General features: G+C 37.4%; 1 protein-coding gene across 1 annotated transcript in view; it reads right to left on the minus strand.

Moving 5' to 3' along the window:
- Window positions 1-23,686, minus strand: part of HNRNPR (heterogeneous nuclear ribonucleoprotein R) — a 40,474-nt gene that overhangs the window by 14,957 nt on the left and 1,831 nt on the right. Inside the window, exons 2-8 of the mRNA XM_060015831.1 lie at window positions 22,007-22,175; window positions 19,656-19,774; window positions 19,002-19,109; window positions 16,065-16,178; window positions 3,626-3,802; window positions 1,897-2,034; window positions 247-459 (exon numbers count right to left, since the gene is read on the minus strand). Of these exons, the coding sequence (XP_059871814.1) occupies window positions 247-459; window positions 1,897-2,034; window positions 3,626-3,802; window positions 16,065-16,178; window positions 19,002-19,109; window positions 19,656-19,774; window positions 22,007-22,163 (1,026 nt within the window). The 5' untranslated portion in view covers window positions 22,164-22,175. The remainder of the gene's footprint in view (window positions 1-246; window positions 460-1,896; window positions 2,035-3,625; window positions 3,803-16,064; window positions 16,179-19,001; window positions 19,110-19,655; window positions 19,775-22,006; window positions 22,176-23,686) is intronic.

Genomic DNA, 23,686 nt, shown 5'->3' on the forward strand with positions numbered 1-23,686 from the left:
TGCCTAGCACTAAACACTTAATTGAAGGGATTTCATTTCAGTTCCTTTTACACATTTAATCTGCAGAAAAAGGAATGGTTAATGGAAATTGCTGGATACCAAGACAGACTGTTAAATTTGGTGTCTAAATAGTTAAGATCAAGGGCTACAATTTGTATTTACTGTAAAATTTGAAATATTCGAGCATTATTCTGAGTACAAAATTTAAATGACAACCGCACCCCCAACCCAAGCAATTGCATTTACCTTAGCCATGACTTCTGGATCTGGTTCTTCCACAGGGTCAGCCCATTCAACCGTAACTACATTTCCCCATACTTTTACTTTTCCACTCATCAGCCGGCGTCTGGCTTGTGCTGCTGACTTGTGATCCTCATACTCAAGGAAGCAGAACCCCCGATTCTTCTTTTTGTCATCGGGTTGATGATAGAGAATAACGTCCACCAAACCCTCTGTTAAACCAACAGCCAGATATATAAGCCAAAAGCATCCACCACACATTTAGCGATTAGGCAGACCTAAATCCACTTGCCGAAGAGCAAAACATAACTGAAGAAGCCTCAAAATGATTTGCTAATTACCTAGTAGACAATTAAATCAGCGTTATTAGATATGGAGCTAGGGACAGTATTTTATGTTCCCTTTTAATTTTAGGGATCCTGAAGGTACAGCCATAAACAAGTCCAACTACTGTATTCTGACATACAAGAATGTTTTAGAGTGTTTGACATAACGTGAGCTTAAAATTTATGAAAATACTACCAAGGAAATTAAAAACAAAATTATAATATAAATCCAAGAGAACATTCAACAACTAATCATGACCAAAAATCATCCTTGAATCTAACTTTTTAAAAGTTACTATTTTTACCAAGAATAAAAGTAATTGCTTAAAACCAGTGTACCTCTGGTCTTAGTCCTGTACCCTCATCTTTCCATATATGTTCTTTCTAGGTGGTCCCTACTTTTAAATACCATCCATATCCTTAAGAGTGCTTAGATTTTACTCCCAGCAGCAAGATCCAGAATGTGATTTGGATGTGGGAGAGCTGAAGTGAAGGACCAGAGATGAGGCAGTCATAAAACTAGGAGATTACAGCACTGGATGGTTCATCCACATAGATGTTAAAAGTACTAACAATAAGTCAATTTCGGGCAGAAGAGAAAGACTGTGAACCAGAAAAAATCTTCAATTAATGCAAGACTGAAACCAGAAGAGCAACAGGTGACAGTTTGAAGGAGGGAGAAAGGATTGTTTATCTGTAGTATATGTCTGGATGACAAAAATGTAAAGAAATAATGGTTTTTATATGGGATGGAGAAGTAATCGTCTAAAAGTGTTTTTTTAAATGCAGCTAGCATTAGTGGATCTCCATTAGCATTTAAAACAATGAAATGGAATAGGAAATGTCAGACTAAATCATATGCAGTAAGCGAAAATATAATTTTGTTAAATTTTGTTTCAGTTATATATAAGTGTATATAAATCTGTGATATAAAATGTTCTTTTCAATCACTTCCATGGATTTAAAATTGGAAATTTGGAAAAATCTGATCTAGACAACGTAAGAGGAAGAAGGAGGATTAAGAACTCTCATCCCCTTAGCCCTAAAGCACATTGAATGTCAAGGGGGAAAAAAGCCTTCCTTCACTTGAGCTATAGGGCAAAGACTGTGTCAAAAGCTAGGGTTCAATTAAGGCAAAGTAAAGAGGACATTCCAAGAAATTGAGGCTACGAGGGAAGCTGCTTAGTCCAAACCACTAAAAAGAAGAAGGAGGCAATTTAGACACTGAATAGACATGTGAATTCTTAGATTAAGATACACCTCGTTTTTCTGCACCTATAAATAGTACCACAGATTTCCCAAAACTAATTTCTAAATACATTTTTGTTTTACCTGTGACTTTACTGAATTCTTCCAGAATGTTTTCTTTAGTCTTATTCTTCGGAATTGATCCAACAAAAAGCCTGTTGTTTGCCACAGAAATGCACACTCCAAGGTGTTTACCAGGGCGAATTTCATAGCTGTCACACTGAAAGGAAGAAAAGAACCAGACACCCCACAACCACCCCAAACTCAGAACAACTGATCTCAAGCTAAAAAACTGAACAATTTAAGGTCAAATACTCCCTGCCTCATGAACTCACGGAGTTCCCTCATGCTTGCCGTAACATAAAATGTGTATTTTTAAACCTGTTACAGCCTCTCGTTTTAGTTTTAACCTTCACTGCTATTCACTTTATCTTTAAAAAGATCTGATCTCATATTTCAGTATTATCTATCTGAAGATTTTCTCCCAGAGAATTTCAGAAAAAATACCTGAGACTGATCATTCATCTGCCCTTGGAGATGAAATCAGATATAGATAAGCCACAGGCAAAATAACAATATATAAGGAATACCAGCTATGTTTAATCAATGTAAAGAAATTTAGAAGAATTTCACATTTTACATAAAACATAGAATTCCAACATCTGAAACTACATGTCGAACACAATACTTATAAAATTATATGAAATGATAGGAATAAAAAATGTTTCATTTAAATGGCTATGGTGATGATTTCCTTGATAAACTTTAGCTTTTTAATGGCTTAACATTACTTACCTATTAGTTTACTAAAAGATATGTAATTTTTTAAAAAAATCATCCATATGTTGTCAGAAACAAGGAAATAAAGCTTTGAAACTTCTCGGCACTGAATAAACAAACTGGAAGGAAAAGTCCGTAATAAAAACGAAAATCTGGGTCCAGCTACAAGTAAAACTAATTTTGAGGCAACTAATAAAACCAAAAGCCTTGGTGAAAGAGGTTACTATTCTAGAAAAACTAGAACTAGACTAAGTGAGGCCTTTAGCTGTCTGGCAAAAGAATATGCCAAGGAACAACGATATTGCTATTTTGGGTTACTGAGAGGGTTGTATCTTAACAGAATAGGAGTAAAGATATACTTAATTGGCATAACTGTTACTACTACTACTACTACTACTACTCTGGAATAAGTACAAAGGGTAAAAGGCCCTACACAAAGGAAATTACTAGATTGGTTATAAAACAGTAGAAAAAGAGAGAAAGATTAAAGACAGAGAGAACTGGAGGGCTTGGAAACAAAGAGATAGGAAAGAACAAGAATATACTTAGAAAATAAACTGTATGATTAGGCTATGACAAAAACAAAAGAGATTCATAGCCATTTCCTGAATTGTGTCCTAAAAGTCACTGTTGCCCAGTTATGTTCCCGAGAACCCATCCCAGACTTCATCACACTTTAAGAATCCTACCCTAAAGTTTAACAGCAAGAACTGACATTTTTGTCTAAGATCAAAAGAGAGACCTGCAGAAGCCAAATATTCAATGAAACTTTAGATACTAATCACTCTAATAAATAACTTCTTAGAATTACGGGAGACTTTCTCTAACACCTTATTTCTTGGGTACTTTCATCTCTTTTTTACTTTTATAATCAGAAAAAAATAGCCAACGGTCACATACCAACTCAGTCAATATAAAAACTTTCAAAGCAAAAACTAAAGAAAGTGAAACAATGTTAACTGCAAATGTTTTTAATTGAGGTATTTCTCTCAAATGACTTGCTAGACAGTGGGCATTTGCTTATCACATACCAGTTTAACAGCTTCCTGTGCAGCTTCCTTTCCACAGAAGGTGATAAATGCATACCCTCTGTTCTGACCAGACAGTGGATCCATCATAAGACGTAGATCCCAAATGGGACCAGCCTTTTCAAAAAGGGGCACCAACTCATCCTCATATAAATCTCTTGGTATTTTACCTACAAAGACCTGAAATAAAACCTCTGTGTTAGAATCCCAATGTAAGCATTTGATTTTAGAGCCACAAAGCCCAGTTGCCTTTTTTTTAAGGGGTGGGGACAGAAAGATGGTTAAGGAAAAATGGGGACAATTTGAATCTTGCAAAGCTAACCTTAGTTTTTATTATAATGACTTTCAGGGCATCAACAAAGAACAATATTCTATATTGAAAAATGGAAAATGATTAATAAAAGTGTGCAAAATTTGTAGTAACTCTAAATTCTGAATTTTTATAATTTGTTTTTTTCTCACAAAAAACAGAAAGGCATGTATAAATCTTCATGGAAATACCTCTGCATTTTTATAAAAACAATAATTGAACAAAAAGATTGATGAGGTCTTCCTCATATTTTCTCCTCAACTCCAAATTCTTCACTACTTAGAACTCCAGTGCTGGTACTTCCCTGGTGGTCCAGTGGTTAAGACTCGGCCCTTCCAATGCAGGGGGCGCGGGTTCAATCCCTGGTCAGGGAACTAAGATCCCACATGCTGTGTGGCTTAAAAAAAAAAAACTCCAGTGCTTCAATCTATCCCCTTCTCTATCAGGATATTACATTTTAAGTAAGTATGAAAAAAATTTTCAACATTTGAAGATTTTGTGTGCTTAGTTAGAATTAAATAGTAAGTAGGATTAAGTTATATAAGAATGATAAATTAGAATCAAACAATCAGAAACCCTCTCAGTATTTAATATCAGACTACAATTTTCTTCAAATTTCCACCATGTCAGCAACATTGAAAATAATCTTTTATGTTAAAACATTTGCAATCCACACACAAAGTCTTAAAGAGTATATTAGTGTTTGCATGAGACGAATTTTTTAGTGAAACTCATCGACATCAGCATTTCATATTCTGAAATGACCTGATGAATGAAGTAATAATAACAGCAATCCAAAAGATGCCAATATTATTACTGGAGATTAAGTTTCTGGTATTAAGCTCTACTACAGTTGTGCTATCTTAAGACAATCCTTTTCAAAATAATCAGATTCACCTTCACTGCTACCTGGTAAAACTTGACGTCTTCTTCTAAATCTCTAGCACAATTCTCACACGACAGCTATTCTCATTTGTCTACTTCCTTGAAGTCTCCAATCCCCGTTCACTAAACCTCATTCTAAGGAGATCACCTGAAAAGCCATTGGTTTCCTAACATTCTTTCCTCTCAGTCTTAAAAACCTTTCTCAACATCTATTTTCACTTCTTTCCTTTATACCTCAGAAATTTACCTCCTTTCCAAAAAAAGGTTAGCTCCTTAACCCTAATAAATAAGCCCATTTCTTCTCACTACCTTCTTCTGGAAATAATCGCAAATCTTCATCTCTTCAACTGTCCTATTTTGCTCAGTGCATTCTCTCCTTCCCAGTGGTTCCTCCGTCTTCAAACATGCCAAATCTCCCATAACAAAACAAAATACAAACAAAAAAACCCTTTTTTAGCCTGTATCTTTCCTTTCACTTTTAAATGCTTTGAACACATGGCCCCTATCTGTTTTATTTCACTCATGCAGTTATTCTTTTCAACACATCTACTGTATGCTTAGTACTGTGCAGCTACGAGAAGTATAAATAAGACATCAGGCATCATCTGAGTGACATCCCTACAGAACCATCTTTCTAATAAAAGCTCACTCTGAAAAGTACTTGCATCTACGCTCTCTTTAACTCTCTAAAAATTGGCTGCTTCTTCTATCACTAATCTGTATGCCCTAACATCACTAATGGACTTCTAAGGACCAAATTCAGAAGTCTTTCCTTCCTCAGTCTCATCATCCTTGCCTTCTCAACAAGCATTAACACTGGTGATGTTATCTTCTGAAAATTCTCTTCCCTTAAGCTTTCAGAATCCTCCACTAACCTGGTCTTAATCTTTAACTACTCCTCTATCCTTTCCATGGTGATTTGTCTATCCATCTAATAATAATCTGCATGTTTCCCAAAGTTATGGCCCTATTTCCCATAATTCACTGTATTTTCTTCACTCATAAGGATCATATCCATTCCCAAAGGCTACAACTCTACAGTCATCTCCCAATACATCCCATACATCCTGAGACCTAATTCTATATCTCCAACTACCTATTAAACATTTCCTCTGATAGTCCTGATTTTACCCCAAATCATCAGTAAGTTCAGCAACGCCAATTTCTGGTTTTCGATTATTAATGTATGTATAGATAAGAATGACTATGTATCAGAATATTAAAAGTTGTTATCAATGCATGAAAAAAACTACTCTAATTTTATTCTCCTTATTATATTTTCTAAATATTTTACAATAAAGGTATAATATATTTATAACAAACGTTTCCTTTATCCGAAAATCAAAATGACTAAAACCCACCCTTGTCAGTTGGCTCCTCTGATTTTCCCCACATTTCTCTTGGGAGAACGTAATTTCTGCTCTCCCCCTCCACCCCAAGATGACTGAGGAAATAATACTCTCATAAAAACCTCAGATATTTTTAATCCCTCCCATTCCCATCCATATCCAATTTATTTTTTAAATATAAGCTGAAGTTGCTCCAATGTATAATGCTACCCTATACAGATAACTGGCTCCCTTCCTATTCAGAGAACTTGTCCAGACCTTTCACGAGACATGAACTCATAAGCCATGCATTTTTGTACATTCTAGAGATAAGAGTGAACACCAGACAGGTCTAGGCATTAATGAAGCTTATATTCTACTGACAAGAAAAATTTTTAAAGATAAACAATATGATTTCAGGAGATGTTAAAGGCTAAGTAAAATAAAAGCAAAGGGACTTCCCTGGTGGTGCAGTGGTTAAGAATCTGCCTGCCAATGCAGGGGACATGGGCTCGAGCCCTGGTCTGGGAAGATCCCATATGCCACAGAGCAACTAAGCCCGTGCACCACAACTACTGAGCCCGCATGCCACAACTATTGAAGCCCACACGCCTTGGGCCCACGCTCCACTACAAGAGAAGCCACCGCAATGAGAAGCCTGCACACCGCAATGAAGAGTAGCCCCCACCCGCCAAAACCAGAGAAAGCCCACACACAGCAATGAAGACCCAACGCAGCCAAAAATAAATAAAATAAATTTATTTTTAAAAAATTAAAAAAATAAAAGCAAAGAAAAGGGGGACTTCCCTGATGGCCCAGTGGCTAAGACTCCATATTCCCAATGCAGGGGGCCCAGGTTCAATCCCTGGTCAGGGAACTAGATCTCACATGCATGTAGCAACTAAGAGTTTGCATGCCACAACTAAAAGATCCCACATGCCGCAACTAAAAAAAAAAAAAAAAAGTCCTGCGAGCCCCAACTAAGACCTGGCGCAGCCAAATAAACAAATAAATATTTTTTTAAAAAAGCAAAGAAAAGGGATAAAGGAAGAAGAGGCTGTATTTTAATAGAAGGGCCTCCCTGAAAAGGTGAATTTGAACTGAGACCTAAGAGAGAAAATTAAGTAAAAATCTGAGGAAAGAGCATTCCAAGGTGATGGAACAAGTACAAAAGATGGGGAGTACAACTGACATTATCTGAAGAACAACAAATAGGTCAGTGATTAAAATAAAAGATCTGGGACTTCCCTGGTGGCGCACCGGGTAAGACTCTGCGCTCCCAATGCAGGGGGTCCAGGTTTGACCCCTGGTCAGGGAACTAGATCCCACATGCATGCCACAACTAAGAGTTTGCATGCCACACCTACGGAGCCCACCAGCTGCAACTAAGACCTGGTGCAACCAAATAAATAAATATTTATTTTAAAAAATTAAAATAAAATGTCCACACAGGAGACAGTGATGGGAAAGAGAGAACAGGAGCCAGATTAAGTTAAACCATGGTTAGACGTTTGAGTTTTATTTCTTAGGAAGACAGAGGATTTGAGCAGACAAATAACTAGGTATTACTTATGTTCTAAAAGGAATATTCTGGGGCCTCCCTGGTGGCGCAGTGGTTAAGAACTCGCCTGCTAATGCAGGGGACATGGGTTCGAGCCCTGGTCGGGGAAGATCCCACATGCCGAGGAGCAACAAAGCCTGTGCACCACAACTACTGAGCCTGCGCTCTAGAGCCCACGAGCCACAACTACTGAAGCCCGCACACCTAGAGCCCGTGCTCCACAGCAAGAGAAGCCACCGCAATGAGAAGCCCACGCACTGCAACGAAGAGTAGCCCCCGTTCGCCACAACCAGAGAAAAGCCCACGCACAGCAACCAAGACCCAACGCAGCCAAAAATAAAATTAATTAATTTTAAAAAAAGAAAAAGAAAGAAAAGGAATATTCTGGCAGCTGGATAGAAAGTGGACTGTATGGAAAAACAGGCTGACCAGTCAGCTTAATACGGCAAGGGATGATGGTGGCTTGGTGTAGTAGGGTGATAGCTTAAAGGTAGGGAGAATTTGAGAAACAGTGAGTTTTTAGTTATGTGGGATTCAAATCTACATTTTATTTACCTTGAGCAAGTTTCTCAATCAGCGAGTCTCAAGATCCTTATCTGGGAATAACATCAGCAAGAGGGTTCAATTTCCATGTGAGCAGAGAGCCCACATCTTGATCCTCATTTTATTCCCAGCACTGAACACTGCCAGGGACACAACAGCTGCTCATCTTTGAATGAATATACAAATGAACATCTACCTCATACTGTAACTTACGCACTAGATCCCATCCTTTCTTTCTTACTCAAGGACACTTGGTCCGGCAACAATTTTATCATCAATTTCTCCCTTTATACATGGATCATTCCTATCAGCACATAGTATGTTATAATTTCTCCCTTAAAATTTAAATTAAAATAAAAAATAGGGGCTTCCCTGGTGGCGCAGTGGTTGAGAGTCCGCCTGCCGATGCAGGGGACACGGGTTCGTGCCCCGGTCCGGGAAGTTCCCACATGCCGCGGAGTGGCTGGGCCTGTGAGCCATGGCCGCTGAGCCTATGCGTCCGGAGCCTGTGCTCCACAACAGGAGAGGCCACAACAGTGAGAGGCCCGCGTACCGCAAAAAAAATAAATAAATAAAAAATAAAGAATATACCTTGATTATAACACCTTCTAGCTATTGCCCCGTTTCTCTGCTACCCTTTGTAGCAAAATTGCTCAAAAGAGCCATATATACTTGCTGCCTCAAATTTCTCATCTCCTTAGTCTCTTGAATCTTCTGCAAATCTGGCTTTTACCACCATTCCAGTCAAAGTCATTAATGCCATCAATGCTGTCACAATCAAATGTCAATTCTTAGTCTTCATCTTACTTGGGAAGTTTGATATAATTAACCATTCTTTCTTCTGTGAAAACTTTCTTCACTTGACTTCTGGGACACCCCACTCCTGGTTTTTCTTACCTCATTGGCTCTTTCTTCTCAGTCCCCTTTGCTAGTTCCTCCTTGTCTCCCCAAACTCTAAATGTTGAAGGACTGCAGGAATCAGATCTTAGACCTTTTCTCTAGCTACACACACTTCCTTGGTGACACACCCAAACTCACGGTTTTAAAATACCATCTAGAGACTTCCCTGGTGGTCCAGTGGTTAAGAATCCGCCTTCCAATGCAGGGGATGCAGGCTCGATCCCTGGTTGGGGAACTAAGATTCCACATGCCGCAGGGCAACTAAGCCCATGCTGCAACTACTGAGCCCGCACGCTCTAGAGCCTGTGTGCCATAACTAGAGAGCCTGCGTGCCAGAATTACAGAGCCCACACAGTCTGGCGCCTGCACGCCACAACTAGAGAGAAGCCTGCACGCCACAACTAAGACCCAAGGCAGCCAAAAATAAATAAATAAATAAATATATATATTTAAAAACCCATCTAGATGCTTATGCCTCCCACATTTATAATCTCCAGCCAAAATTCTCCTATGAACTCCATGATATAAGCAACTGCTCACTCAACAGCTCCATCTGGATGTCTAAGAGACATCTAACTCATAACATGTCCAGAACTGAACTACTATCTTTCAATCCCGCTAATTTGCTCTTCTCTATAGCCTTCCTCATTTCAACAAATGGCAATTCCATCCTTCCAGCCGCTCAGGTCATGAGTCTTAAAGTCATCTTTGGTTCCTTTCTCTCATATCTCCATATCCAACTCATCAATAAATCCTGTTAGATATGCTTTCAAATTATCCAGAATCTGACCCCTTCTCACTAGCTTCAGCCATATCACCCTACAACATTATCAACTCTATAAATCAGCGTTAACAGGGCACAGCACTTTAAAAAAAAAAAAAAAAGCTACTGATAAAAGGTATCCTGAAAAAAAAAAAAAGGTATCCTGAAACAAAAAATACACAAGAGTAATTGGTATTAATTCTGAAATGTATTTTTTGGTGTGGCTAGGTTCTCTGGCCACACTAGGCCTAGCCTGGTTTGAATATTTTTAAATTTGAGAATATGTGTATTTGAGTATTTTAACTGTTCTGGGAAGAAAATTTTGCTTTATATTGTTTCTATTAACATAATGCAGTTGTGCCTCATTATTACATCATCCACCATCCATATTTTCTCCCTACCCATTACAAATACAGGCAAAAGCAAAGAAAGCACATGCAGTGGCACTATGAAAATACAGTTGAGGGGCTTCCCTGGTGGCGCAGTGGTTAAGAATCCACCTCCCGATGCAGGAGACATGGGTTCGAGCCCTGGTCCAGGAAGATCCCACGTGCCGCGGAGCAACTAAGCCAGTGCGCCACAACTACTGAGCCTGCGCTCTAGATCCCGTGAGCCACAACTACTGAAGCCCGCGTGCCTAGAGCCCACACTCCGCAACAAGAGAAGCCACCGCAATAAGAAGCCCACGCACCGCAACAAAGATTAGCCCCCGCTCACCCCAACTAGGGAAAGCCTGTGGGCAGCAACAAAGACCCAACGCAGCCAAAAATAAATTAAAAAAAAAAAATAGTTGAACACACCTAAGTGAGGAAGCTAAGTGTCAGATTATTATACTTCTTTCATAACACGTCTATATTTTTAGAACCATTCAGGTTTGCTTCATTAAGCATATCTAAAATGAAAAAAATCTGTATTTTCAGGAAAAGCAATTTAATGATTACCTTACAGAAAGAATTCGTAACAGCAAGCTCCTCATACTCTAAATTATCATTTGAATGTTAGAAGTCCAACTTATAGCTTTTCCATAAGAATACTGCTCTATTTTAAAAGAAGCATCAGGGAATCCCCTGGTGGTCCAGTGGTTAGGACTCCATGCTTTTACTGCAGGGGGCATGGGTTTGATCCCTGGTTGGGGAACTAAGATCCCACATGCCCCGTGGCACGGCCAAAACAAAACAAAAAATTAAAATTAAAAATATAAGTAAATAAAAGAAACATCCACAAACCTATGGTTAACTAAGTGCCCAATATTATAATCACTGAGGTCCATGAAGAAACATGCCAAAAATACTGATTTGTTTGAGAAATAGGAGATGGTCTCATTTCAAGATCAATTTAACTTAGGACATTAAAAGAACTTAAAAGGCTGAAAATAAATAGTATTCAAAAACTAAGATCACTCTTTTTAAAGTTTTTAAGCTCAATTTTTAATTAACTAAAATGTAACATAAATGTTTTCCTTTTATTAACTTGTTGAGCCATTCTGGCTCCATATGAGCTGTTCAGAGTAACCACTCAATCATGTGCAGGTTAATCCTCCCCCTCCAGGACCAACAGAATCTAGCGAATACCCTAACAACAGTTCTTCCTTTACTCACTAGGCATTAAGGCTTTGAAAGTTTTGGCTGTCTATTATCTATCCACTCATTACTTCAACAGTAATAGAGGAAGCCCTCTGAGACTCTGGAAGGAATCAACAGAAGTAACCAGACAGCTCAACAGTGTCTTTTTTTTTGGGGGGGGGGGAGCTGCGTAGGGTCCTAGTTGTAGCACGCGGGGAGTCTTCGTTGAGGGGTATGGGATCTTTCGTTGCGGCGCGGGCTCTTTGTTGTGGCACACAGGCTCCAGGGTACGTGGACTCTGTAGTTTGCGGCACTCGTGCTCTGTAGCTGAGGTGTGCGGGCTTAGCTGCCCCACTGAATGTGGGATCTTAGTTCCCCAAAAAGGGATCGAACCCGCGTCCCCTGCATTGGAAGGCGGATTCTTTATAACTGGACCACCAGAGAAGTCCCTCAACAGTGTCTTTTGATTATCTACTAGGGTTGTTCCCTTATCCAGCTCCTATTCACTATTTTGCAAACACAGCAGCTTTTCTTTATATGTAATTCAAGTCAGATGCTACAAAGTCATATACTTACAGGTCTGTTAAATACACTGGTTCTTTAACACTTCAACTAGCTAATACACCAAAGAGTTAGATCCCAATCTACCATTTCCTTTGAATTCCTCCACAGATCATCAGTGCTATGCTCTTTAAACAAGAGTTTATTACATAGATATGATCTCCACAGAGATTACATTTGTCAATGGAAACAAATTAAAACAGTTTTACAATACCAGCTGAAGAATACAAAGATACTGTGACACATGGTAACTAGACTTATCATGGTAACCATTTTGAAACTACAGAAATATCAAATTACTGTGTTGTGCACCTGGAACTAACATAGTGTTGAAAGTCAACTGTACTTCAAAAACAAACTCATAGAAAAAGAGATTAATCTGTGGCTACCAGAGGCAGGGTTGAGGAGAGGATGAACTAGATGAAGGTAGTCAAAAGGTACAAAAGTACTAGGTGTACAATGTACAACATAATATAATTAGCACGGCTGTATGTTATATAAGAAAGTTGCTAAGAGAGTAAATCCTAAGACTTCTCATCACAAGGAAAAATCATTATTTTTTTCTATTTCTTTAATTTTATGAAATGATGGACACCCACTAAACTTAGTGTGGTCATCATTTCATGATGTATGTAAGTGAAACCATTATGCTGTACACCTTAAGTTTATATAGTGCTGTATGTCAAGTATTTCTCAATAAAACTGGAAGAAAAAGGGAAAAAAAAGGATACAAAGATACTATAACCAGACTAAGTCTGAGAGCCAAGGCACACACACACAAAAAAACGCATTTCAAAATTGATACTTATCAAAAAAAAAAAATTGATACTTAACATTCTTGTGTATTTCTCATCTCAAGGTCAATGCTTAGCAACTATGTCCATTAATGAGTACTCACTTATAGGGTTAATTTACAGTAGATTTTTATTTATTTATTTATGGCTGCATTGGGTCTTCGTTGCTGTGCTTGGGCTTTCTTTAGTTGTGGTGAGCAGGGGCTACTCTTCATTGCGGTGTGCGGGCTTATTGTGGTGGCTTCTCTTGTTGCGGAACACGGGCTCTAGGCACGCGGGCTTCCGTAGTTGTGGCTCTTGGGCTCTAGAGTTGCTCCACGGCATGTGGAATCTTCCCGGACCAGGGCTTGAACCTGTGTCCCCTGCACTAGCAGGCAGATTCTTAACCAATGAACCACCAGGGAAGCCCTTTACAGTAGATTTTATCCAAAGATAAAACCTCGTAGTCTTCTCATAGCTTAATTTCAATAATGTCAGTCTCATGTACTGACCCTAATTTCAACTTCCTCAGTCAAGAGCTAATAATAATTTTGGGAGACTTCCCTGGTGGTCCGGTAGTTAAGAATCCACCTTCCAATGCAGGGGACGTGGGTTAGATACCTGGTCGGGAAACTAAGATCTCACATGCTGTGGAGCAACTAAGCCCGCACACCTCAACTAGAGAGCCCAAGTGCCGCAAACTACAGAGTCCACACACTCTGGAGCCCTCTCACCACAACTAGAGACAGAAAACCCACATGCCACAACTAGAGAGAAGCCCGCACACTGCAACGAAGAGCCCGAGTGCCACAACGAAGACCCGACGCAGCCAAAAATAAAAATAAATAAATAAAATAAAACATTAAAAGAAAGAGCTAATAATAATTTTTAGTAACTGTAATGAACCATAAAAGAACAAAAACCCAAACCTTAGAGCATCAATATGACACCAATTAAAACCAATTATGTACCAAACCTATCATCAACCCAGTATGTTAAAAAAATTTAATTTTCAAAACATATAGGCCAAATCTCATGAAATCTAAACTTAAGGGAGAAATCCAAACTTTTACACTGCACTCTTATTGCAACAAACTGCTTGACAAGAGTGGCTTAGGCTGGTGATCTCATATAGGGATTTTTGCTGCAACCATATCTGCTGTATGTAATGATATCTAACATAGAGAAAAACGCACCTTTCTGCTAAAGAGAGAGTGCAATATAAGAGAATGTATACATATTTTACAATTAGCATACTATTTGTTTCTAATTGGATACTCAAAAGTTTACTCTATTAAATTGTTCAAATACTTCCAGTGAAATCTTAAAGTACTAGCAAACTCTTTATCTACATAAAGCAAAGATAAAACAAGTTTCCATTAAAGAGCTCATTAATGAAACCAATCTAATAAAAAAAGTTTATTTCTATAATTATGAGATAGATACAACCAACTAATTTTACACCAGGCTATATTCGACATTGTGAAGAACAGAACCATATGATACAATTTTTACTCCTAAGGATTTTATAATTAGTCAAAGAAACAAAACTAAGAAAATGTAGCAATAATTGATAAGGATATCACATGGTATACTACAGATAACTTTTTCAAAATGTATTCTCCTCTTGGAAGTGTTTCAAGCTGCCTCAAGAACAAGAAAAAGGGCAAAGCATCAATTCCATTTTTATTCATTTTGTATGAGGGCTTAAGGTAAGGGAAAAAAAAAATCCTGATGCCAGGAACAAAATTTAAAACCATTAGAAAAAAATACATATGGTGTAGGAGTCCCTGTAAGAAAGCTGAACTATATTTCCATACTGCTTAAAAATAAAATATAAATGTAGATTTTAAAGGGTCACAACATAAATAGAACATTAAAGATAAAGGATGGTGGAGGGGAATTCATGAGGACAAAAGTGAGTGAAAGGCTAAAGATATCATTCACTTGTATATTGTTTCAATGACACTTTCTTCTGTAAGGAATGTAGATGGTTTAGAGTCCCAATCCCAACTCTATCAATAATTATATAGCATTAAGTAATTTTTTGAGACTCAAAACAAACATATGTAGCTGATACAGGTATCACAAAAAACAAAAATGCTTAGAGCCCTTTTAATAATGTTAAATATTAAGAAACAGAACATTAATTGTAATAACGTATAAAAGAAGTTCAGGGAACAAAGACCAATAACTGTAAACATTTACATACAGAGAACATCCTACATACAGAGAACATAATTAGAATTAGCTCTGATATACATCTAAAGTGTTATGTTAAATGGTGATGTCTTTATTTATCGATTCACAAACCAGAAATAATAATCTTTGCTTCTGGCTACCTGAAAAGTTAAGTTTCAGCTTTTAGAAGGGTGCCATTGACAACGTTTAAGTAAAGTTTTAAGATTTCTTAGAATTCTAATATAAGTAGGAGATACATAACAATACCACCTAAATATTTTAACTGACATCGTCACCTAAGGAAGCTACTGCCATCACTTTGTTTTAAAGAAAATCCTGTAAGATTATCATTTAACCTAGTTTAAATTTTAAGTTACGAAGTCTGGATTACAGTACTCAAAGAAAAAAAGCATAACCAATTATTTGTCAAATACTGTGTGCCTACTATACTCCTGGCACTACGCTAGGCACCAAACAGAAAAGGTCCGTGCAGTAACAGGGCTTACCTTCTGGCACACAGTTTTTTCCCTTTAAAGGATTAGAATAGGCTATAGCACAAAGGTATATGAAGAGACCTTCATGAAAACACAGATGGAGGACGGATTCCTTCTTTGTTCAAGTATAGACCAATGTGCTCAACCTTTTATCTGATTCTACATCCCTTCCCTTGTGCAACCCACTCCCTTCAATAAATCTCTCTGTGAACACTGAGTATCTTCTATGTGATGAAGGGGAGGGTCAAGGAGGGAGGACAAGCACCATTCAAAATTCCTGACATAAAACAGAATAAAGCAACTGTTTCTCCTTAATAACCTCACCCCAAGGACCTAAAATGGTGTGTTGTTAGTTGCATAGTTTTAGTAGCCAGTTCCAAAAACTCTACATTCCTTTACAAAGTGTTTGGGTATATACCAGTCACATGATTATCCCTACTTATGATGGCAGCAAAATACAGATGGATATCCAAAAAAATAATAATAGCTCTTTGAAAAAAATCAATTTTTCCCCCATCATACAATAGGTAGAATTATTTACAAACTGGAAAGATTTCAGCGAACAGCTGAAGAACACTTACTTCTGTTCCAATTCCAGGTTGCATGCCAGAGTACACACTGTCTGGTGGAGGACCACCATACTTCCTCTGTCCTGTGGTTACATCCAGGGTATAACCAGTCCTCTCAAGCAAGGCCTAAAGATAATTATACATAATTATTTATAGTTGAATATTAAATATCATACACACACAAATCAAAATATAAATCTTTTCCAAAAGGTACCCTAACATCTTAGGTTATGTATTTCAGTTAGGGGAAAAAAATCACGAAGTTCACACTGGTTCCTCTCACACGTGTTGACCTTTACTTCTTTCCATACATTTAATGGAAAGAGTTGCAGGCAAGTTAAGTCTCCAAGCACACATCACTTTTTTGTTATGAGAACAGAAAAAAGGGGAAAGGATTACTAAAACTTCGACATAAGCTGACCCCAGGCTACCTATTCATACTTATGTACCACAGTATTCCTCATTTTGCACCCCCTCTATGTCAACCAGAATTTTTCCTTATTTGCTCCCTTTACGTAGCATACTTACATCCAGTGACTCTTTTCAAATGAAATGTTCTCTATCCCCTTTCAAGAACATTGTGGAAAGGTTGTATTAATTCCAGTGAGGATGCTGGCATTAAAGGATATCAAAGTGATTTGAGAGTCCGTATCATACTGACAATAATAAATTCATAATACAACTAACAAAGTTCTCTATCCTTAAAAAAAGCAGAAGTCCTAGCTCTTTTATGCAACTTCTCTAATTTACTATTTCTCACATCATCCTACTCTTTCTACTGTACTCAAATAATTTAACCTTTATTTTGTTTAATCCTGTTGTTTTGTACTCCTACTATACCATAAGCTCCATAAAAACCAGACCATTTCTCATACAGCACAGACTCAAAACATCTGGCAATTACCAAATGAATATACTCTCAGGTTTCAAAAAACAAACTATGTTTCCTGATTTCCAACCTTCCTCACAACATTATATTAGGTATTAAGAGGAATCATAGAAAAGAAGATAATGTCCTTGCCCTTAAGGGTTTGTGTTCATATGAAAGGCCTACAGAACAAAGACACATGGAAAAAAAGAAATGGAATCTACCTAGAAAGGAGAATTTTACACTTCAGGTTTTTAAAATCACAGCATGTCAGAGCAGCAAGAGACTTCAGACATCACCAAGTTCAATAGTTTTCAAAAATATCTCTGGAGGAACCCCGGGATTCCAGTTACCTTAGACTCTCCATTCTTCTACCTTTGACTATTTTAACCACAGAAATACATGTAATATAGAATACACACAAAACATATTACATATTATACATTACTTGTATAATATGTAATATACACATATTACATATATAATATGCACCTTCTCAAGAGCAAATAGCCAGCTTTAGGGAAATCATAGAGATCTATCCAGTGAACAGCAATAAGTTTTTAAAAAACAACCATTACAGCAAATAGAGTTTTCATCTATTAGTTAAAAGATATAAGAATGGGATTGTGGGGCTTCCCTGGTGGCGCAGTGATTGAGAGTCCGCCTGCCGATGCAGGGGACACGGGTTCGTGATCCGGTCCGGGAAGATCCCACATGCCGCGGAGCCGCTGGGCCCGTGAGCCATGGCCACTAAGCCTGCGCATCCGGAGCCTGTGCTCCGCAACGGGAGAGGCCACAACAGTGAGAGGCCCACATACCGCAAAAAAAAAAAAAAAAAAAAAAAAAAAAGAATGGGATTGTGCCATTTTACAGATGAGGGAAAAAAGGTACAAAGGAGCTTTATATAAGCTAGTTACATGATAAAAACTATATTTCTTGTCTAAAACGTAAAATTGGACAAACTTCAACATTAAATAAATTAACTATTTCAAACTCAAAAGTCTATCACTGCAGCAAAACATCAATAGCCGTTTAATTCTTTTACTAAAAGCCCTATATTCACCTTTCAGTTTATCAAAAGACTAATAGTAATAATAATAATGGCTCATAGTTACACTGTTCTCGCTACATTCCAGGCATTACTCTAAGCACTTTGAGTATCTTAATTCCTTTAACCTTCACACTTCATGAGGTAGGTACTATTACTGTTCCCAGTTTACAAACAAAGAAACTGAAGTAAATAAAAACTGAGAAGGAGGAAAGCAGTTATTAAAACACCTCTTCAGGGCTTCCCTGATGGCGCAGTGGTTGAGAGTCCGCCTGCCAATGCAGGGGACACGGGTTGGTGCCCCAGTCCGGGAAGACCCCACATGCCGCGGAGCGGCTGGGCCCGTGAGCCATGGCTGCTGGGCCTGCGCATCCGGAGCCTGTACTCCGCAACGGGAGAGGCCACAGCAGGGAGAGGCCACAGCAGTGAGAGGCCCGCGTACCGGTAAAAAAAAAAACCAAAAAACCACCTCTTCAGCAAGAGAAAAGACAAAATACTTGGAAAGAAACTGAAGAGACATGATTGAATCAATCTAGAAAACTATTATTGGAAGTATCAATAAATATGTCATTCATAGCCAAAAGAACAAGGAATAAGGGAGAGTATGTTTAGGAATTTTCACCAAACATACAATTAAATGTCTGCCCCTAAAATTCTTCTTATGTAATTTTCCCTAAATCATCTCATTTCCAAACACTAGTTTTTCTTTTTCTTTTTTTTTTTACGTGCAGTAAAAACTGTTTCTAGGGCTTCCCTGGTGGCGCAGTGGTTGAGAGTCCGCCTGCCGATGCAGGGGACACAGGTTCGTGTCCCGGTCCGGGAAGATCCCACATGCCACGGAGCGGCTAGGCCTGTGAGCCATGGCCACTGAGCCTCCGCGTCCGGAGCCTGTGCTCCGCAAGGGGAGAGGCCACAACAGTGAGAGGCTCGCGTACCGCAAAAGAAAAAAAACTGCTTCTAGGAAACATGAAAAGAAGCATTTGATCTCACAATTAAATTTAATTTCATTGCAACTATCCAAGTCAAGCTTTACCTTGATCTTTGCTTCATCGGGTCCCTTTGTAGACTCTTGCACCTTGCTCCCCTGTTTCTCCCTTTGCCTGTAGGTCTTCATAACTCCACATAAAAATGCACTTTTGTTCTAGAACAGCCAAGTAATTCAATGAAAAAGAATCACCAGGAATTGATGAAGGGTCAAATACATATTTAAATTTCAGAAGACCAGAATTTTAACAAAATATTTACTCATTTATTCACTCAACAAATATTTGCAGAGTGGTTGTTACATGCCAGACTGGAACAGACAGCAGTTAAGACACACAAGACCTCCGGGGAGCTTACCTGCTACACTGGCAAAACAGTCTTCCATTGGTTGATATTTAAATGTATCTGGGCTATTTTGCCAGGTGTCCTGAATTTATTCCTCCCACCAACATTATTTCCCTCCAAGATAATAAAACAGGACCACATAATCCAAAAATATTACAAAGGAGTGGGAGACTTTTACTTTATGCTTGTGTTTCTGAAAACTCTCTGCCATGTAGATCATTTTTTCTTTAAGCTTATTTTTTAAAAGAAGCAGAGGTAGTCAGAAACAAAAATACCACTCCTCCACAGGAAAAAAAGTCACAGTAAAATAATTTCAGATCATTAGTTGTTCAAAGACATTTCTGAATAATGACCTTACCTGAACATGTGATAAGTCACTTTCCTTGAACTGCTGTAGTACAGACAGAGCTCCTTCTTCATTAAATTCCCTGAGAGCATCAATGGCTCTTTCATCAAGATCGACATAAGCTACCAAGCCTAAAAATTAAATTGAAAAGGGGTAACATTATTGCAACAAAGGGGATAATCTAAACTGTGCTATCAGTGTTTAATCAAGAATTGTTATATTTAATACTATCACTAACTACATTTTCATTTAACTATATGCATATAGGCAGCTATACAAATACTATAAAGAAAGGTCAAGAGTACAAATATGAAAACAAAAGATAAAATGTCAACACCTATAAACATAAATTTCAATCCCCATATCCCCACAAAAACCAAAAAAATCCTAACCCCATTTCCCACTCCCCAAAACGTTTAAGTTCCGGAAGTTAAATCTGATGTACACATTGTACTACAGATTAAGCATTAATATAACATGTTAGGGTGATAAGAACACACTGTATTTCCCAAGGAGCAACCTTCAAATTACATGCACTGTTGGAGTTATTGCTAACCACACAAGAAGTGGGGAAAAAAATAAGAGAACCTTTTTTACTAAATAATTCTTTCCACTCTCCAAAAAGTGTCACAGGCTTTCCCTCCTTAACACCTAAGATAAAATGAAATTCATCTATTTATCTGAACATCTACTTTGCTGCAGTCAGAATGTGGAAAGGCATAATTTTAAACTTTTCTATAAATGCCAGTGCAGCTTGATTAATCAATTCTGAAAGTCATATTTTAAGGCATTTTTGTTCTTCATAAGTGTCACAATGAGATTTTAAAAGATGCTGTGGCATTCACAACACTGTCAATGACAATTTTTGCAAATGGCATTAAAAGGACTTTACTGTAGACTTAACGAGCAAACTATACAGAAAATATATGCACTGCATTCTATATATATACAGTATATTTAACTGCACACAGAACATTTACTAAGTTTAATTTCTTAAGTCTGTTAAATTTTATATTTCTCAATATATTTCAGAATTGATCCAAAGTAAAATGGAAATATTTGGCAGATTAAAACCCCCAAATCCATATGAACTAACATCAAAAGTGACTCCATTTTGGTAAAGCCAAAAAGAACTTTACTCCATAATAAATACTGTCACTTGCGAGGTTACTTTTAAAAAACTGTTGCCATGATTTGTTTTAAGAGCTCAAAATGAGCATGCCTAAATAACTGGAGTTTCCTTACTTGAATATTCCATATCACCACCCAAAGACACAACTCAGGATACCCATCAGTCCGTTCTGTCAATCCAACCCTACACCCAAACCATCAGTCTCTTATCAGTAACAGAACACTCTACAAGAGAGTATCTCGAAGCAGATCACTGCCAATTCTCTATGGCAGAATGTCACAGAAAGTTCCTGAGGACTGATTTTCAAATGGGACCATCACCCAGGAGTCATTTTGAGAAGTCATTTTAATGTCTAAAATTATCTTGAGCTTCTCAGATTAAAAAAAAAAAAAATGTTTTAAGGACAAAAAACCCCCAGATATTTGTTACTACGGTACTTAAGACATGTTTGTGAGACAGTTCAATTCTCTCTCCCAGAATCTGGATAGGCACACAAAACACAGAGGAAGAAAGTTTCCATCTATGGCCCCAAAGGGGGAGGACACATTTATTTATGAACAACACTTCCTAAGGGGATACATTTCTCTCCCTCTTTAGAACTTCAAACCACTTACAACCACCATATTAAAATGTTCAAATTTCCTTAAGCACTTAACCATGGGACTCCTAGATTTAAAAAAAAACAAAGAAAGAAAAAAAAAGCAGCTGTTACAAACCAAACACTTCCAAATTACTGAGAGTTGTGGATTTCTGTCTGTTAGAAACTAGACAGGCCACAAACTCTCAAGGAGTCGGACATTTATTATCATTTCAGACAATACAGTCTAACTAGTCCTCTTATTATGCCACCTAATCAGACCTAAGCTGTTTTAACAATCACTTTAAGAAGCTAAAGTAGAAAAGTAAAAGCAAAATGATGACTGATTTAGATTAAGAAAAAATGTAAAATTTGATATGCTGAAACATATATATTAATTGATGGTAAATCTAAGACAAATTGATGTACTGTTCTGAAACAACTAAGACTGCATATTCAACACTAAGAAGGCTTTGAAATAATGAAATAAGAATATCAAAGTCAAACCCAATATGCCCTCAATGAAGGGAAAGTAACATTCAGCTCTATATAGATCAGAAACAATAATATTTAACCTTAAAAAAAGTCTATAAAATTCAAAGTGGTTTGCCCTCACTTTCATAACCAGTCAGAAACAAGAAATGTATATTATACCTGTCTGAAATATTTCATCAAGTCTTTCTGCCACCTTCTGTGGGAGGCCTGCCTCTATCAGTGTCTTGTAGTGTTCTGTGTGAGTTACACTGGAAGTATCCATTGGTTCTTCCTCTTCTTTTAACTGTACCGCATTACCATTCACCTGATTAGCCATTTTATTATGCTGCTGGAAAAAATTCAGGAGCTATATTACATTAAGCCAGAAATAACTAGTTTGTAGGACAATGCATGATTTATCTAAACTAATTTGTATACATGCTGCTAATAACTTCTATCAAAATATTATTTTATGATGCCTTTTCTGATGTATCTGACCTAAATTTGCATAATAATTCTGTAAAACCATGGAAAATGTACATGGAAGTGTTATTTAAGGAACTTCATGTACACTAGGTTAAATAAAGGCTTGAATTTACTTAAGGTAGAATCACTGATTAACAAAAGCAGCTGTTGTGTCCTGACGAGCTTATCAACAAATCACCACAAAATCCTAAAAAGCCCCTCAACCTCTCAATTCTTACACAGTTTTAAAAAGTTTCGTTTAAAAACAGAATGAACACCCACAGACAACTTAAGGTTCAAGGACTTTCAAATTTTCCTAGCTCTGCTTCAAATCCAAGATAGGTGTGAAATAAATGCCCTGTTGTCTCTAGTTCAACATTCTGGTGATTTGGGTTTTCTCCGCCTCACTTAAAACAAAACAAAAAACACAACTTGACATTAATTTTTGTTCTAAAATTAATTTGCTATTCCCATTCACAGATTTAAAAGAAAAAATGACCAGGTTTAAAAGCTAAATGATTGTTTTAAGTCCACAAAAAATAAAAAGTGAGCTATAGTTAAGGTTGCTTCTCAAAAAAAAAAAAATCATGAGTGTATACTGAATTTTTCATATCAGTAAAATAAACCTAAAAAACATATTTTAGAACGGATAACTAATTTCTTCCAAATAGTTTCAACAAACATTACCTAATTAGGATAAACTTAGGTCAGATGTCTCAGATTAACCTACCCAAATCATTTTGGGTGTTCAACCTGTACGTAATGCTGAAGTGGATCAACTCCCTGAAGAAAGAGATTAAATAATAAAACCATACAAGGCCAGTCTCTATACTACCTCCTCAAAAGACGGAATTAAAGTTAAAGTGCATTTGTCTGTGGTGAAATTATAATGTGATGAAGGTAATAAGCACCAGAATAAAGACATTGCAACGAATACTGAAATAGACATGAAGATGGATTTCAAGGAAAAGCCTACTTTTCTTGATGAAACTCAAGATACCTAGTCAGCTATAAAGAAAATACAAGTTTCCTAAAAAGCACTAAAACCCATACGTAAGATAACCACACCTCCAGACTGCTTATCAAAACACTGTGCAAATGCACCAGGTGCAGTTTTCCGACTTAAAACAACTTCATTTCAAAGTCCACCGATACTTAGTTGAAGTTAATGAAAACGGGAGGAAGACTGAGAAGGAGGTAATACAGGGTAGGAAGAGAGGAAAATGCAGAAAGGGTTACTTTGAAAATGGCATAAACAATATCATGACTTCCTATGATTACAAAACATTATTAAGACTTAGTAACCCTCCAATGTCTACACAGACGCAGACTCCATGGTTAATCGCTGGGTGGATAAATGTTTCTCAAGGCAAGCCTCAAATTCTGATGAACTGG

This window comes from Delphinus delphis, chromosome 1 (assembly GCF_949987515.2).
Source record: "Delphinus delphis chromosome 1, mDelDel1.2, whole genome shotgun sequence".
In the NCBI taxonomy this organism is placed as follows: Eukaryota; Metazoa; Chordata; class Mammalia; order Artiodactyla; family Delphinidae; genus Delphinus; species Delphinus delphis.